The 14,780-nt window shown below is 58.1% G+C and overlaps 1 protein-coding gene across 2 annotated transcripts in view; it reads left to right on the top strand.

Moving 5' to 3' along the window:
- CYTH4 (cytohesin 4) overlaps nt 1-13,394 on the top strand; it is a 35,149-nt gene extending 21,755 nt beyond the window's left edge. Inside the window, exons 8-13 of one of the 2 annotated variants that reach the window (XM_037846064.1) lie at nt 327-475; nt 6,975-7,086; nt 8,729-8,805; nt 9,169-9,240; nt 9,701-9,855; nt 11,493-11,699. In XM_037846064.1, the coding sequence (XP_037701992.1) occupies nt 327-475; nt 6,975-7,086; nt 8,729-8,805; nt 9,169-9,240; nt 9,701-9,855; nt 11,493-11,565 (638 nt within the window). In that variant the 3' untranslated portion in view covers nt 11,566-11,699. Of the gene's footprint in view, nt 1-326; nt 476-6,974; nt 7,087-8,728; nt 8,806-9,168; nt 9,241-9,700; nt 9,856-11,492 lie in introns of both variants that reach the window. The other variant, XM_037846063.1, reaches the window with a different exon arrangement.
- The last annotated feature ends 1,386 nt before the right edge of the window (nt 13,395-14,780 follow it).

The following is a 14,780-nucleotide window of genomic DNA, read 5'->3' as shown; positions in this document are numbered from 1 at the left end:
CGCGTGATTAAGCCTGAGCGTGTTGCCAACAATAAGTGTTCTCCGAATTCCAAGGAGGCAGAGAACAGAGTGGGCAAGGGGGCTGGAGGGGCCCTGTGGGGAGGAGGGCCGGGGCTGGAGCTGAAAGAGAAAGAGGGATTAAAGAAGTAGGAAAGGGAAGCGGGGGCATGCCTGGCAGGGGGCCCCTCGTGAGCAAAGGTGCAGGGGTGGGCAGGCGGCCAGGGCCCGGGAAAGTGCCCACGGAAGGTTGTTGGGAGCAGGCAGTCGAGTGAGGAGGGGAAGGAGAGGCCAAGGCCAGGACCGTGACCCGCTGTCCCCACCTACAGACACCTGCTACGTCCTGTCCTTCTCCATCATCATGCTCAACACCAGCCTTCACAACCCCAACGTGCGGGACAGGCCGCCCTTTGAGCGCTTTGTGTCTATGAACCGCGGCATCAACGACGGCAGCGACCTGCCCGAGGAGCAGCTGCGGGTAAGAAGGTGTGGCCCCTGGGCCCCCAAGGGTCCTGTCCTAAGAGGGACCACACAGACAGGGGCCTATACTTAGCTGCATTGCACAAGAGGTGGCCTGCTGAGACAGACCTCTTCAAAAGGAGTGTCCTAGTTTGCTAATGCTGCAGAATGCAAAACACCAGAGATGGATTGGCTTTTATAAAACGGGGATTTATTTCCCTACACAGTTACAGTCTTAAGGCCACAAAGCATCCAAGGTAACACCTCAGCAATTGGGTACCTTCACCAGAGGACGGCCAGTGGTCGTCTGCTCCAAAGCTCCGGCCTCAAAACGGCTTTCTCCCAGGACGTTCCTTTCTAGCAAGCTTGCTTCTCTTCAAAACATCACTCCCAGCTGCACTCTCTTTTCTCTCTCTGAGTCAGCTCATTTATATAGCTCCACCGATCAAGGCCCACCCCGAATGGGTGGGACCACGCCTCCGTGGGAACATCTCATCAAAATTATCCCCCACAGCTGGGTGGGGCATACTCCAAGCAAATCTAACCAACACCAAAACTTCTGCCCCACACAAGACCACAAAGATAATGGCATTTGGGGGACACAATACATTCAAACTGGCACAAGGAGCTACTATGTGAGATGGACCACCCAGGGAGAGGCATGTCCTGAGATAGCCCACTCAGAGAAGCACGTCCTGAGATAGATACCTGAGAGGAGACTGCACTGAGATAGACCACCCAAGAGATCTGAAACAGTTCTCTCTGAGAGGGGCTGTGATGAGATGAACCACTCAGAGAGAGGCATGTCCTGAGATAGCTCACCATGAGAGAAGACCGTACCATCACCAAAGACCATCACAAAAGAGATTGGTCCTGAGATGGACCTTCCCAAGAGTGGCCTCTATCTTGAGAAGGATGTCCAGAGCTAGACCACCCAGAAGGTGTCTTGGGGCACCTCTCACAGCACAGAACTATTTCTTGGAATCCAGAATTGTTAATCTCTCAGCATGAGGTTGCTAAAAGTCCTCAGTTTCTGTGCTCAAACGCCTCCTTCCTTTAGAGAGGAGGAAATTAAGGACTTCTGCGAAGCACACGTTAGCCTCCCGCCTCCCTCTCAAACACCGCAGGCCCGCACGCTCTACCAGGCCCCATGCCCAGCACAGGGACCCAGTGGCAAAACACAGGCCCTGATCAAGTTCAGGGTCTGGGTGGGGAGATGAAGCCTGTGAGAATAAGTGCTGCATGATTCATATTTACTGACTAGGAGACACAGAGGCCATTGCTGGGAGAGGGTGACATCCTGGAAGACTCCCCAGAAGAGGTGACTTTTGAGCTGGGCCTTGAAGGTTGAGGAGGAGGAGAAGAAGCAGGGAAAGGACATTCTAGAAAAGGAAGCTGCCAGAACCCAGGCCTGCCTGGCCTGGTTGGGAAGGAGGAGAGGCATCGAGTGTGGCTGCCTATGGGGACGTGTGGACTGTAATGGGCAGCTAGTAGGGCCAGAGCGCCCAGGGCTTTGAATGACAGCCTCAGGGGTTTTTCCATTCCCTACGGGCAACAGGAGTCAGGAGCAATTTGTGAACCTGGAAGTGAGAGATTCAGAGCATGGGTTAGCCAAAGTGATGTGCTGATTCATGTCAAGGGCTGGCGACGCCCCAGAGCTCAATAGAGTTTCAATCCCCCACGGTCAGGGCCCAGGTTAGCGCCCCACACGCCTCCTGCCTCCAGAATCTGGGTGGAGCCTGCATCTTGAAAGATTCTGGCACCCCTGGGTGTCTGAGATCCACCCCACACTTAGCCTACCACTGCTTGGTCCCTAGAGGGGAAAGTCCCCTGGGGGACTGCTCCATAGAATGGGGGCCTGAGAGGTGGTTAAGTGCCCCGACCCCCATCTCTCTGCCTTCCCAGTGACCATGGGTAAGGCCTCACCCTCTCCGAGCCCCCGTTCCTGCAACCAGGAGGGTGGGGATAATAAGCCTGTGTCTCAGAGCTGCTGTGAGTTGTAATTAAAAAAAAAAAATGTAAAGGGCAGAGCCTCTGCCAGGTACATAGTTCAGGCTCTAAATGGTGGCTTGTGTCACCATTAAGAAGAATTAATTTTAAAAACACACCATCTAATAATGCCTGAAACGTAAAAGGCATTTGAGAATTGGCAACTCATCTCATTTTGGCTCCTTGAGGCCTAAAGCTGGGCAGGTAATGAGTTAATTATATCTCCTAGGGGCCCCCATTACTGCCTTCAGCCCCCAGGGAGCCTTTCCACAGCTCTCTCCTTAGGTATTTTTCCCCAATTCAAGCCTTTTGTTAGTAACAATGCGCTGAGTCTGTATAGAGCTTGTAACTTTCTTCTCATAAGATTTTTGGGTCTATTATCTCAATTTAGCTTCCAAATCTGCCTGGGAGGTCATGGGGAAGGATTTATTATCCTCTTCAGCAGCCAAGAAAGGCAGGCTGGGGGTAGGGAAAAGAACAGAGTGTTGGAGGGAGTGTAGCCAAGTTCTGGCCACACAACTTGGGCTGTGTGACATTAGGAAAGGGGCTTGACCTCTCTGAGCCCCTGCTCATAGGATTAGTGTAGAAATGCATGGTTTGTAGCAAAGGGCCTGGTGTCACTGGAGTGGCCCATCAAGCCAGCAGCTTCCCAGGGCCTGTTCAAAGAGAACCACACAGAGCTGGTCCCAGCTGTTCAAGGCTTCAGCATATGTAAAGTTGGGACTCAGTTTGAAGCACATTCAGATATTCAAAGTTCACCATTTTGCAGAAGGATCCTCTGTGAAGTGACTCCAGCTTGAACAACACTTTTAAATTGAGGGCTCAGTTCATGAAAATTACATTTACATAGCTGCATGGCCTAAGGGCACGCAGCTGGGAAAAACTTCAGAGAGGTGCATCTTGGGAGCTGGGGCCGGGCAGGTTAAGCCGCCGCACCCTGGTCATCCAGGTGGAGACAGGGCAGAGTGCCCATGAGGCTGCCGGGGAAGCACAGGGTCTGGACTCCCTGGGGCTGAGCCTCAGTTTCCTTATCTGCAAAGCAGGCTAATGACGCTCTGAGAAGCAGAGGTCATGCACGTGAGCCTCTGGCACTTGACGGGGTACCTGGAAAATACTGAGAGCAGAGCCCTCACCTTGAGAGCTGCCGGGTGGGAGAGGGGGCAGGGTGGAGGGGAAGGAGGAGAGGGGCAAGAATGCAGAAGGGGCTCTCCGCCCTTTCATGTTACGGGTGGAGGAACTGAGGCCCAGGCAAGGGCACTATCTCCCAGCCCAGGGCATCTCCTGATGTAGGCAGCCCCGGCCCTCCCGCCCTAGTCGGAGCCTCTCCACTGCTTTACAGAAACCAGATCCTTTAAGTGACAGCTCAGGGAGGGTGGGCAAAGAAAGGGGGGGTTAGTGGACTTCCCACCCCCACCCCCATCATCCCACACCTGCCCCATCATGCACACACACGCACGTGTGTGCACACACTGCCCCCACAAGGAAACGTCTGAGTCCATCTCCGGCCAAAAACAGTGGGATCAGACCACAGGCCCCAAAGGGTCAGTTCCTACCACACGAGGGTCCCCTTCTGTCTTAGGGAACCTCTGTCCTCCCCTCTGCTGAGCTGTCTGACCACCCTCCAGGGCTCACAGCATTGCAACTGACATCCATCTAGGCCTTCTCCCCCAGAGCTGGGGATGGGGCTGGGGAGTAAGGCTCCAAGACTCTGATTTAAATGGGTTGTGCTGTGTTGGGAGCCTCTGGTCCCAGACACCTTGGCGGGGGTAGGTAGTGTGGTGTAAACCTAATCAGAACACCAGTGAGGGTGGCTGGTTATCAGAGCTGACCATGGCCAGGCATGGCTCTAAGCACATCATGTTCTCATTAAGTCCTCCTGACAACCTTAGGCAGCTGGCCGGGGATCTCAGAGTTTGCGAGGAGTCTAGATTCAAACCCATGTCTGACTGGCTCCAGAGCCCTTCACTCTGCAGAGACGAGAGGGCAAGATTTGGGGCCAGAGGACTTAGCTGTTTTACCCAGCTGGCAGCTGCTTCCTGGCTAGGGGAGTTTTGGCTTATGTGACTGAAAGATCAAGGATTGATATCGTTTCAGGCAGGTTGGCAACAGGCTTAGCTAGATCCAGGTGCCCAGTGGCATCAAGATTCAGTTCCCCTTCTTTCCAAGGTGGCTTCCCTCTCCCCAGGTGGTGGCTGAAATTGGCCCAGGCAGCCCCAGGCCTCCTCTTGCTTAGCAGCCCTCTTTCTCCGCAGTTCAAGCTAAAGTCCCAGAATTAAGTCCTATTGGCTGGCTTGGGTCACATGTCCGTCCCTGAACCAATCACTGGGGCCAACCAGCATGAAATGCTGATTGACCAGAATATGAGTCATTCATCCATTCCCAAGGGAGGCAGGGTATTTCCCCCCCACCCCCCAGCAACCTGCACAGAAACTGGGGGGAGGTGAATCTCCAAAGGAAAACTGAGGGGTTAACAAAACAGGCTGATGTTTATAAGGTACAGGAAATGTGGGTGAACCGAGCTGTTTTCTTTGTGGGGGCAGAATGTGCAGACTGATAAAGTGACCGCAGAAACTGCCGGGTCCCCCTGTGGGTTTTGTGGGGGCCCGAGCCCCTCTGTCTGCCACCCTGCCCGCCTCCTCAGGCCCTCCAAACGTTTGTCTGTGCTGTCAGCTCTGCCGACAGGGACTTCTGGGCACAGGCGATGTTGGAACAGCCACGCCACCTGGGAATTCCCAGGGCTTAGCCCAGCCTGGGTGGGAGGTAGCCAGGGCTTCCCCGGCTGCTCTGGGGGAACAGGGGTAGGGGCTGCAAAAATGAGACACTGTCCCCTGCTCCTGCCCACCCCCACACCACCACAGTCAGGGCTGAGCCACCTGAGGCCAGAAACCATCAAGCCCAGGAAAACCTGCTCTGGGCCTACCCCCTGCCCTGGACCCCTGAGCTCAGAGTGGACCTTAAAAAACCAACAAACGCCATTTCTAAAACTTTGGGGAATCAGGCAATACTTACAAAATTTTTCTTTTAAGATTTCAAGGAAACAGCCTGAATGGCGGTTTAATTATGATTTAATTATGTTAGCGATGGCAACACAAATTGTGTCTGGTTTTAATAAGCAGAAATAGACAAGTTTTGAATCTGTTTTTCCAAACACTTGGAAATCTGGGCAGGTTGTTCCTGGAACCCCAGAGCCTCGTGGTGGGAGGTTCAAAAGACACAGGCATGATAGAGCACTGACATCCATAATGGCCTGCAGGGGGGTCCCAGCCGTGCTTTGCATACCTCCAGTGATAAGGAGCTCATTACCCTACAAGATTGCTCCTTCCATATTTTAGCAGCTCTAACTACTAGAAAGTTCTCCATGGAGAATTAAAATCAGGTCCCCAACCCCATGATTGGAGGCCATCCAGAACAGGTCATTTCCCTCTGCCAAGGGGCCTGGAGATCTGAGGTCAGCAGCCCAGCCCTGAGTCTCTCCTTTAACAAGGCCTCTGATGGGGCAGCCAATCTCTGTCTTCCCAGGCAGCTCTGGACAAGCCCCATTTATCTGCTGCCCCACCCACCCAGGGGTGCACCTGGGAGTCTCTGACGTGGCACCTGAGCAGAGAAAGGGGCCCCTCCCACCATGGGCATTGCCCAAGGAGGCCTGACTCCGGCTGCTGAGACCCAGAGTGTATGCATGTGTGTGCGTGCACACCTGTGTGTGCATGTGGGTGTTTGCACCTGTGCATGCCCAGGGGAGCAGGTAGGGTGGGGTAGGGGTCCCTGCCTCAACACCTGTGCTTGTGTCTCAACACAGGGGTGACATTCTGCAGCTCACTCATTGGGCCTGTTTGAGCAGCACTGGGTGGTCAGGTGGAGGTGGAGTTGTATTGCCTTCTCATCACCTTCACCTTGACTTGGAGGGAGGGGAGAGCTTCTGACCTCTGTGTCATCCATTTACTCCCCCGAGGGGTCAGCGTGGTTCTCTCCGTCTCTCAGATGAGGACGTGGCAGCTCAGAGAGGCCAAGGGATCTGCCCAGGGTCACAGAGCCCTTCAGTGGTGGAGCTGTGTCTTCCTGCCACTCAGACAGCAAACAGCTGCCAAATGCTTTGGGCCGGGCCCTAGGGTGTATGGCCCAGGCCTGCCCTGGAGGAGCCCCTGGCTTAGTGGGGTGGTCCACCCCAAACAAGGAAGCTGATGTCAAATTGCTGGCAGGTTGTGAGGGTCACAGGCAGAGCTACCAGTTTGGTGTCTCGGAGGGGCCGACCCTTGCCCACTCTGCCCTATTGTCATATGTGGCCTGGTCGGGGGGCATGACACTGTGGGCTGGGCAAGGCCAAGCCCAGGGTGGGAAGGGGAGCACCAAGTGGGCCGGGGGGGCCAGGGAGGGTCCCCCGAGAGGAGCCCAGGGACCAACCATGAGCTAATGGCAAGGAAAGAGTTTGCCAGGATGTTGAGGGACTCGCCCGAGGCCACGCAGGTCAGGCCCCACCCAGGCCCTGGTGGTGGCACGTCACAGCCGGGTCTCTCCCTCCTTGTCGCGGGCAGCACCTCTTCGACAGCATCAAGAGCGAGCCCTTCTCCATCCCGGAGGACGACGGAAACGACCTCACCCACACCTTCTTCAACCCGGACCACGAGGGCTGGCTGCTCAAGCTGGGTGAGCAGCCAATGGCACGCGCCTGCGGGCACACGCACACGTGCTGACGTGCCTGCACACACATGCTGACACACTCGTGTACACATGGGCATGCGTGCTGACATGCCTGCACATGCAGGCCCACGGCTGACATACATACATGCTGACATGCCTGCATGCACGGGCACACACACTGGCACACACACCTATGCACACATGGGCACACGTACTGACATGCACACTCATTCATACCAGCACATGCACTAACATGCCTGCACACAAAGGCACACGTGCACACACACACAGGCTCATATGCAGCTTCAGGGGTGGAGACGGGGTGGCCCCAGGTCTCCTGAGCCCAGGGCAGCACTCTGCCCGCCCCTCTGTCTGCCCTGGGAACGAGGGGTGGCAGCCGGGGAGGGGAAGCCGAGCTGGACTCGGGGAGAGAGGCAGGCAGATCTGCTGAAGTCTTCATGGGAACTGCCATTGATCGAGAACTACCAGGTGCCCGCGAGGTGCATTCAGAGGAAGCCAAGGCTCAGCAAGTGTAGGCGCTGCCTGAGGCCACACAGCCGGCAAGTGGCAGATGATGGGAGGAGGCCTGGGTGTCCCCGAAGGAGGTGAGAGGGTGGGCGGCAGGATGTGGCTCAGGGGAAGCCTCCCCTCAAGGTGGCTCAGCAACCGGGAGGGTGTGGCCTCAGCAGCAGCCGCCAGGCCTCTGCCCTGCAAAGGAGCTGGGGGTGGGTGGCATGGAGGTGGGTGCTGCAGCAGCGGCCGCTGTAGAGCCTGGCGGGGGACCCACAGGGCCCAGCCATCTGCCCCTGCCCCCCACACACTACCAGCAGCTTCCATGGCAGTGGCTGCTCAGCTGGGCGCCGTGGCCTGTGGAGGTAGCCCCCCCACCCCAACACCAGACGCCCACCCAAGCCCTCCGCCTCTCATGTCCACATCCCTGCCTGTCCCTCTCCTACAGACTGCTTGGCCTCCATTCCTGCCCCAACTAGCTCTTCTCAGCATGAATCAGGCAAGAAAGGGGCCTCTGGAGTCGCACAACCCTGGTCGTGTTTCTTGGCCTCAGTTTCCACAGCTGTAAAATGGGGATAAGAGTTTCTGGGCAGGTTCAGTGTGCAGGAAAATGGCCAAGAACTTGGCCTCTGGAGTTAGGATGCCGGGGTTGGAATCTCAGCTGTGCTGTGGACCTTGGGCAGGTGCCTTAGCCTATCTGTGCCTTGGTTTGCTTGTCTGTAAAATGGGGTTAATAACGGCAACTTCCTCGTAGGTGGTTATGGAATTAATAATAAATACACATAAGAAACCTCTAGAAGAGGCCCAGACAGCATGGCCTTGGGTGAACCAGGGGTGCCAGTGGCAGGAAAGTGCAGGGAATGGCAAGAGCTGTCCCTGGGGCCTGGTCACAGAGGAGCCTTGAAGGCCGGTCAAGTGTCTCAGGCCTGGGGTGGGGGGTGGGATGGGATCTGTGAAGAGAGTCAAGTGAGGAAGGGATAGGTGGGGGGAGTGGGGAGGCTCAGGGCCAGGCTAGGGGCTCAGGGACTCGGCCCGGGCCCAGGGACAAGCATCCAAGATCCCACTTGTCTACGGAGGCAGGGGTCAGTGGCCTGGGGAGAGGCAGGGCTGACTGAACTGCCCCATTGGCATCCCGCAGGGGGCCGTGTGAAGACGTGGAAACGGCGCTGGTTCATCCTGACAGACAACTGCCTCTACTACTTCGAGTTCACCACCGTGAGCTGGGGGCCCCTGCCCCTCCCCACCCAACCCCCTTCCACCTCCCACCACAGCATAATTTGAGGATTCTCTGAGATAACTCAGCTCACCCCCAAGCCCATTTTACAGATGGGGAAACTGAGGTAGAAAGAGGCAAAGGGGCTGGGCCAAGGTCCAAGGCAAAGCCGGGGCTTCAAGTCAGGCTCTTAACTCCCAACCAGTGCCCTTCACACACTGCTCCGCTGCCCCCAACTCCAGGGCTGGACAGGACCTGGGAAGATGGACCCAGGGCTCCTTGGGTTTGGGGAGCCTCACAAGTTCCTGCCCTTGGCCTCAGGGCTCCAGGTGCCAGCCCTGACCTTCCCTCCCCTTCCCCTGCAGGACAAGGAGCCACTGGGGATCATACCCCTGGAGAACCTCTCAGTCCAGAAGGTCGACGACCCCAAGAAGCCAGTATGTGGTGGGGTCTGGGGGATCCTGAGGCCAGAGCTGCTGGGGGGTTTCCTAAAACAGAGCGGGAGGAGAGGGCGCTGGGGTGGGCTCTCCCCAACTCCGCCCAGGTCAGGCCTGCCCTCCCTCTCCCTCCAGAGGTTGCAGACCCTGGGGGCAGGTCAATGTCATCCAAAGGACACGGTCTTACCCTGACCCTGATGCTGGCTGGGAGACCCCGAGTGAGCCACTGCTCGTCTGCCGAGTGGGGATTTTAGGGAGATGGTGGACGGGGCAGGAACACAGCGAGGGCTCAGTGTGGGAGCAGCAGCTCCTGCCCATTCATGTTTCTTAGGCACAGGCCTGTTGGGGGCAGGGTGTGTCCTGCTGGGTGGGGGCTCCGGCTGCTTGTCGCGCTCCCGTCTTGCCCACCTTCTCCTCCCACCCCTGCCCTGCGCTGCCCTCACCCGGCCACCTCCCCCAGTTCTGCCTGGAGCTCTACAACCCCAGCTGCCGGGGCCAGAAGATAAAGGCCTGCAAGACGGATGGCGACGGCAAGGTGGTGGAGGGCAAGCACGAGTCCTACCGGATCTCGGCCTCCAGCGCCGAGGAGCGGGACCAGTGGATCCAGGCCATACGGTAGGGGCCACAAGACAAGTGATCTCATCTGTAATCAACTCTGGGGTCTCCCTCCTGCGTCAGGCATGCAAATGCTCCCACCTGGCTCGGTGCCAGCCCCAGGATGCAGGGGAGTGAGGCACTGACTTTGTGGGACTTTGGGGAAGATCGAGCAAGACACACGTGTGCAGCTCTTTGCAGAGCACTTGACACTGGGCAAGTGCTTGGTGATGGCGCTGCCATCAGCATCAGTGTCCCAAGGGGTCCTGGGAAGGACTGCACCTGGTGGAGGGGGAGGGAAGGGCATTGTGGGCAAAGACACGAGGGCCAGGCAGGGGGTGGCCCGGCTGGAGGACATCGCCGAGTCCTGGGGAGCTGGTGCTGGGCAGCATGGGGCCGGGCAGTGCCAGAGGCACAGGGGCCCGGCCGTGCAGGTTCAGCACAAACCCAGCAGTGCAGGGGCCGAGCAGTGGGAGATGCAGCTGCAGAGGCTGGCCAGGCCTTGGTTGCCATGGCAACGAGCTTGGGTTTCTCCTGGGGGCAATGGGGAGCCACAGACTAGCAAACAGGAGCAGCGTGGTCAGGAGAGAAAGGCCACAGTGTAGGGGCTGATTTTGAAGTGCCCAAGATGGTTGTTGGAGGGACAGGTGACATCACCACAGTCCAGGAGACTTCAGGGTCTGAAATAAGGCAGAGATGGGGGTTGGGGGGACAAACAGGCCCCCAACACATGGCAAGAGCATCCACTCTTGTGGGGCTTGATGCTGCACTGGTTCAGAGAGGGGCAGCAACTTGCCCAGGGTCACACAGCCAGGTGCTGGCGACTGGACTCCAGGCCAAGCCCCATTACTGCTCCAGGGCTGCAGAAAGGTGAGAGAAGGCTGGAGGGACATTGGGAAGGGGAACTGTCAGCCCTGGCACTTGGGGGGCTGGAGGATTGGTGGGTGGGCCGGCAGCTGTCCCAGCCCAGGTGAGGCCTGAGGCTGGCAGGCAGGGGGGGCCCCACTGGCAGGACCCATGGGAGCTGGCGATATGTTTGACCTGGGGCTGGAAGAAAGAGAGGGGTAGGGGAACACAGCCATGGGGAGCCCGAGGGGCCAGGGAAAGATGACAAGTATGCACGGACCTTGACTCAAGCCTGTGGGGACATGTTGGCAAGGGTGTGTCCTGGCGACCGGAGGAAGACACAGATATTGTCGCTGGCTGGGGCCATGTCCAGCTCTCAGCCCCATCCTCACTTCCATTTCACAGATGAGGCAACTGAGGCCCCAGAGAGGACAAGGGGCTTGCCCAGGGCCACACAGGCAGTGAGAGGCAGAGCTAGGGGGTCTACTGATTCCTTTCCCAGCTCTTTCCAGCTCCTTCCAAGAGTCTCTGATGGGACCCAGGAAAGGGGGTCTGGCAACACTTTGGGGCAGAGCTCCCCAGGTTCTCAGCTCCCCATGCACCCTCTCCAGCCCTGCCCAGGGGACTCTGGCATCCAGGAAGGCTGTGCTCACCCTGGCTGGGTCCTTGCAGGGGTCATCTGGCCAATCCCCTGTGGTGGGACAGGCCAGCAGCTCCCTGGAACCCCACAGCCCTGCTTACCAGCCCTGGGAGATGAGACACCTCAACCCACCAGCCCAGCCTTGAATCTTTTCTCCTCCTCCTCGTTCCAGAGCGAGCATCACCCGTGTCCCTTTCTACGACCTGGTCTCTGCCCGGAAGAAGAAGATCGCCAGCAAGCAGTGAGCTTCCTGTGCAGGTGGCTCTGGGGGCTGGGTGTTCCGGGAACCCCAGGACCTGCGGTACCTGGAGACCCCCTCTCACCCTCAGTGCACCCTCTCCTGTTCCCCAGACATCGTCACCCTCCCCGATGGCCTCGAGCTAACAGTGGGGGAGAGGCAGAGCTCAGGACGGTGTGTGGGAGCTCCCAGGGCTCAGAGCCCACCACCGAGGCCCCCTGGCCCTCGGCGTCCAGCCACTAAAGTCAAGGGTGAGGAAGGCAGCCGAAGAGAAGCACCCTGGCCTCTCTCTGGGCCTCAGTTTCCTAGCCTGGGGAATGGGTCCTCACTCTCTGAAATGCTGTCAGCCCTCAAAGGAGGGGTTTGGGGTCCTTGAGCGCTCCCTGCCCTCAGCGAGGTTTCCTCCTTCAACTCAGGGGGTTCCTCTGCCGGCCCCTCCCGTCCCCAGCCGGGGCTCAGCCGTCCCTGCTTGCGTGGGGTTCACCATGCACACAGCTCAGCCCACGGACGGGACCCCTGGGAGAAGCCAGGAGCACTGGGTAGGAGCCCAGAGCCCACAGGGTCAGTCCCAGCTTCGCCTCCAGCGCCGTGTGGCCTCTGCCAAGTCATGTTCCTTCTCTGGGTCTTGGCAGAATAAGGTGTTTGGGATAGAACCATTTTGGCCCCTTCTGGCCCTTGACCCCCAGAGCCCCCCCCCCCTTTGGGTCTGCATCCCCAACGGATGGACAAGATTACCCTGGGTCCCCCTGAGAGTTTCCAGCTGAGACTCCTGGGTCCCTGGGGTGACAACTATTGGGGAGACAAGAGGAGAAGAGAGCTCCATCTTCAAGGTGGGACCCCTCCAGGAAATGGCAGAGAGTGTTCCAGATAAGCGAGAATGGTGGTATGACCAAGAGACCAAGAGAGAGCTGTGTGGGCTGTGGTTACCAGGAGGGCTGCCTGGAGGTGGTGGCCGAGCCAACGAGTGACACAGGGCTCATGCTTAGAGAGGCAGAGACTCGGATCCGCTTTCCCTGCTGGACTACTGACCAGAGGTCCCACGGCAGTGAGGGGCAGCCCCCCCCGGACCCCAGCATCCTGAGACCTGCTATGGCAGCACCATCAGAGTAGCACCACCTTCCTAGCACTGCAGGCAGCACTGTCTCTAGGGAGACCCCGGCCTGGAGGAGGATTCCACAAACAGGCTTCTTCTCAGAGGCACGTTGCACCCCCTCACGCTGGCTCCTGGAGGGAAATTCCCTGGCAGGGGAACAGGAAATGGGGTTGCCTCTGCCCAGTAGTCAGTACTACTGGTCAGTAGTCCAGCAGGGAAAGCGGATTCGAGTCTCTGCCTCTCTAAGCATGAGCCAGCCTGAGTGGGCGAGCAGGAGCAAGGTAGATTCCTAGGGAGGAACCTGTCCTCCTACACCCCCCACGTGCCTTTCCTCCGGGTCAAACACCTCAAGGGAGGAGTAGCTGCCTTGTCAGGTGGTGAGATCCCTGTCTCTGGAGGTATGCAAGGACCTGGTAGTGATGTTGCAATAGGCATCTGCAGGAGGAGACCTTGCCTGCAGCTAATGTCAGCTGTGAGCTAAGCTCCACCTCCACCACCCCCTTTGGCTCACAAAAGGGCAGTCAGGGTTGGTGGATAGAGCACCGGGCTGGGGTTCAGGAGGCCTAAGTTCCTCTCCTGCCTCTGGCCCACACTGGCTGTGTGACCTTGGTCTTCTCCCTTTCCCTCTCTGGTCCTCAGCTTCCTCCTCCATCACTGAGGGGGTGGAATCAGCCATTTTTCAGGTGCAAGTGGCCATTCAGGTTTCACTCAGGGGTGAGAATAAAGCTCATGATCCAACTCGTGACAGGAGTTCTGTCTTCTCTTTGACCATGTCTGCCGTCGTGACCCCACCCTGGCCCTCCACCCCCATCCCTTTCTCAGCTGAGGGCAGGAGGGCCCAACAGGGAAAGATGGGCACCCATGGGGCCCTGGAACCTCATCCTCAGGGATGCTGGGGCCACCACGCTGGGTGGGAGAAGTCCCCAGCTGCTGGACCCCGGGGACAGGCCTCCCTCAGAGCAGGGGCAAGGGTGACTGGTTCTGCCAAGGCCAGGGAAAGGGGAAAGAACTTACTAACAGACAGCACTGTCCAAAGACGGAACTGCTGCCACGGGAGATAAGTAATGAGCCCCCCATCTCTGGAGGGGTGCAAGCACAGGCAGGCTGATGTAGTCACTCGGGCTTGAATCTGGTATCTTTCATTTAATTGTACTTTCAACAAATATTTATTGAGTGCCTGCCATGGGCCAGGCAGTTCTGGGGACTGGTGAAACAAAAGACAGAATCCCTGCCCGCTTGGGGTTTACGAGTTGACGGTCCTGAATTCTAGGAGTCGAGGCCATCATTTTAGGATGTGTAGGGCACTAAGTTCACCACCAAACCCTAACCCAGCCCCCTACCTAAAATTCCACCTCTGGAGTCACCCCTTGAAGACCCTAAGGAACCAAACCGATAAACTTATCCGTACGTTCTTTCGGCCCAAGTTAATCAAGCACCTGCGATGTGCCAGGCTCTGGGCGTGGAGCCAGGGATCCAGACGACCAAGATGAAGTCCTCAAACGGAGGAGGCAGGTGCCGATCACAGCCCAAGGTGGTACCTGCTGTGCTAGAGGGCTGGGGGGCCGGCGGAGGGCTGCTGGGGCTCAGCACCCACGGAGAGAGGGGGCCTGGCCACAGTCCGGGAACTGGGTGAGGAGCTCTGGCTCATGGCCTCAAGGCCCCTTACTCCCCTCCCCGGGTAGCCCCTGCCCACCTTTCCTCCATCCTGCACTCCCCGCTCTGGGCAGCAGGGGGCTCCCACCACACGTGGACGTGACGTCCTGACGGCAGCCCTGGCTGGGGCGGGGCCTCTGTCCGGCGTACAGCCCCGGGCACCTGCAGGGGCGGGGCACTCACGTGGTCTACTTGGGCCCGCGGGCTCGAGCCCTCCAACAGACACCCCGCGGCACACGTGGGAGGGGGCTTCCCCTCCCCGTCACGCTGGACACAGTCACCCCAGCTCAGCCTGGGGTCAGGATACTACCACACGCCCTCTTTCTGGCTCTGGAACCCTGAGCTAGTTGCTTGCCCTCTCTGTGTGTTCTTTTCCTCCCTGAGGGGTTAGGCGAGGTGATTTCCATAACACAAATCTTTAACAGGGACTTCTTGTGCCCAGGCGTCTCAGACACGGGTACCACACAGCCCCTGCC

This window comes from Choloepus didactylus, chromosome 8 (assembly GCF_015220235.1).
Source record: "Choloepus didactylus isolate mChoDid1 chromosome 8, mChoDid1.pri, whole genome shotgun sequence".
Taxonomy (NCBI): domain Eukaryota; kingdom Metazoa; phylum Chordata; class Mammalia; order Pilosa; family Megalonychidae; genus Choloepus; species Choloepus didactylus.
The sequence above is the reverse complement of the archived record's forward strand: the minus strand, read 5'-3'. Positions and strand labels throughout refer to the sequence as shown.